General features: G+C 46.1%; 1 protein-coding gene across 1 annotated transcript in view; it reads right to left on the bottom strand.

Annotated features, from left to right (window-relative positions):
• Nucleotides 1-359, bottom strand: part of RBKS (ribokinase) — a 71922-nt gene extending 71563 nt beyond the window's left edge. The window contains exons 1-2 of the mRNA XM_009320922.1: nt 277-359; nt 46-175 (exon numbers count right to left, since the gene is read on the bottom strand). Coding sequence (XP_009319197.1) covers nt 46-175; nt 277-359 — 213 coding nt within the window. The remainder of the gene's footprint in view (nt 1-45; nt 176-276) is intronic.
• Between the last annotated feature and the right edge of the window lie 450 nt (nt 360-809).

Consider the following 809-nt stretch of genomic DNA (forward strand, 5'->3'; position numbering starts at 1 on the left):
GGTGTGCGTTCTCCCGTGCCAAGGCTGAGGGAACGTGGGGGTTACCCGGGGCTCAGCAGAAGCACGTTGCCGATCGCACTCCGGGCTGGCGGGCGGGGATGTGTTCGGGCACGGTGGCAGGAGGTGGTCGTGGGTCCCCTCTTTTCCCCCCACCCAGACACCTGTTACTGCTGCTCTCAAAGTGAAAACCACAAAGCCAGATTGCCGACAGCCAAGCCGAGAGGGTTAGACGGGAAAGGTTCCCTCGCACTTCGAGGCCTCCATCACAATACTCACCTTCGCCTTCTTGCAGCTTCACTTAAGGCCCTTAATGTTACTACCGGTGGTGGAGGAACAGAGTATCTGTTCCTATCTCGCATCCGGACACGCTGGTGCCCGAAGCAGTGCCTGGGATTTTTTGATTACTGTGAAGCGTATGTTACATTTGCCTGAAGTCATAATGATAGGCTGCTGAATCTAAAAGGATTCAACTTTTAGTTTGTTTACTTCTTTTAAATGTTTTGGGAGGGAAACAGTCTAGTGAATTTTGTTTTTGTTAATTCCCTCGAGTTTGTTTGTGTTCTGTTTCCAGTACTGTGGGAAAATTAAGCTGGGGAAAAAATATGTATATGACAACTGAAACTTAGGAAAATGGTACTAACTGTGTTACAGTTTGTAAAGACCTTTGTTTACGAAATAAATCGGTGAGTTTAATTGATAGTGACCCTTTAAGTATTGTGTATCTGGCTTGTTATATAGAAGGTGCTGTGGATCTTAAAGAAATGATGCAATAAAACCAGGAAAAATGCCTAACAGTCATTTACATCTTG

The sequence above is a fragment of the Pygoscelis adeliae genome, unplaced genomic scaffold (assembly GCF_000699105.1).
Source record: "Pygoscelis adeliae isolate BGI_AS28 unplaced genomic scaffold, ASM69910v1 Scaffold233, whole genome shotgun sequence".
Lineage (NCBI taxonomy): Eukaryota > Metazoa > Chordata > Aves > Sphenisciformes > Spheniscidae > Pygoscelis > Pygoscelis adeliae.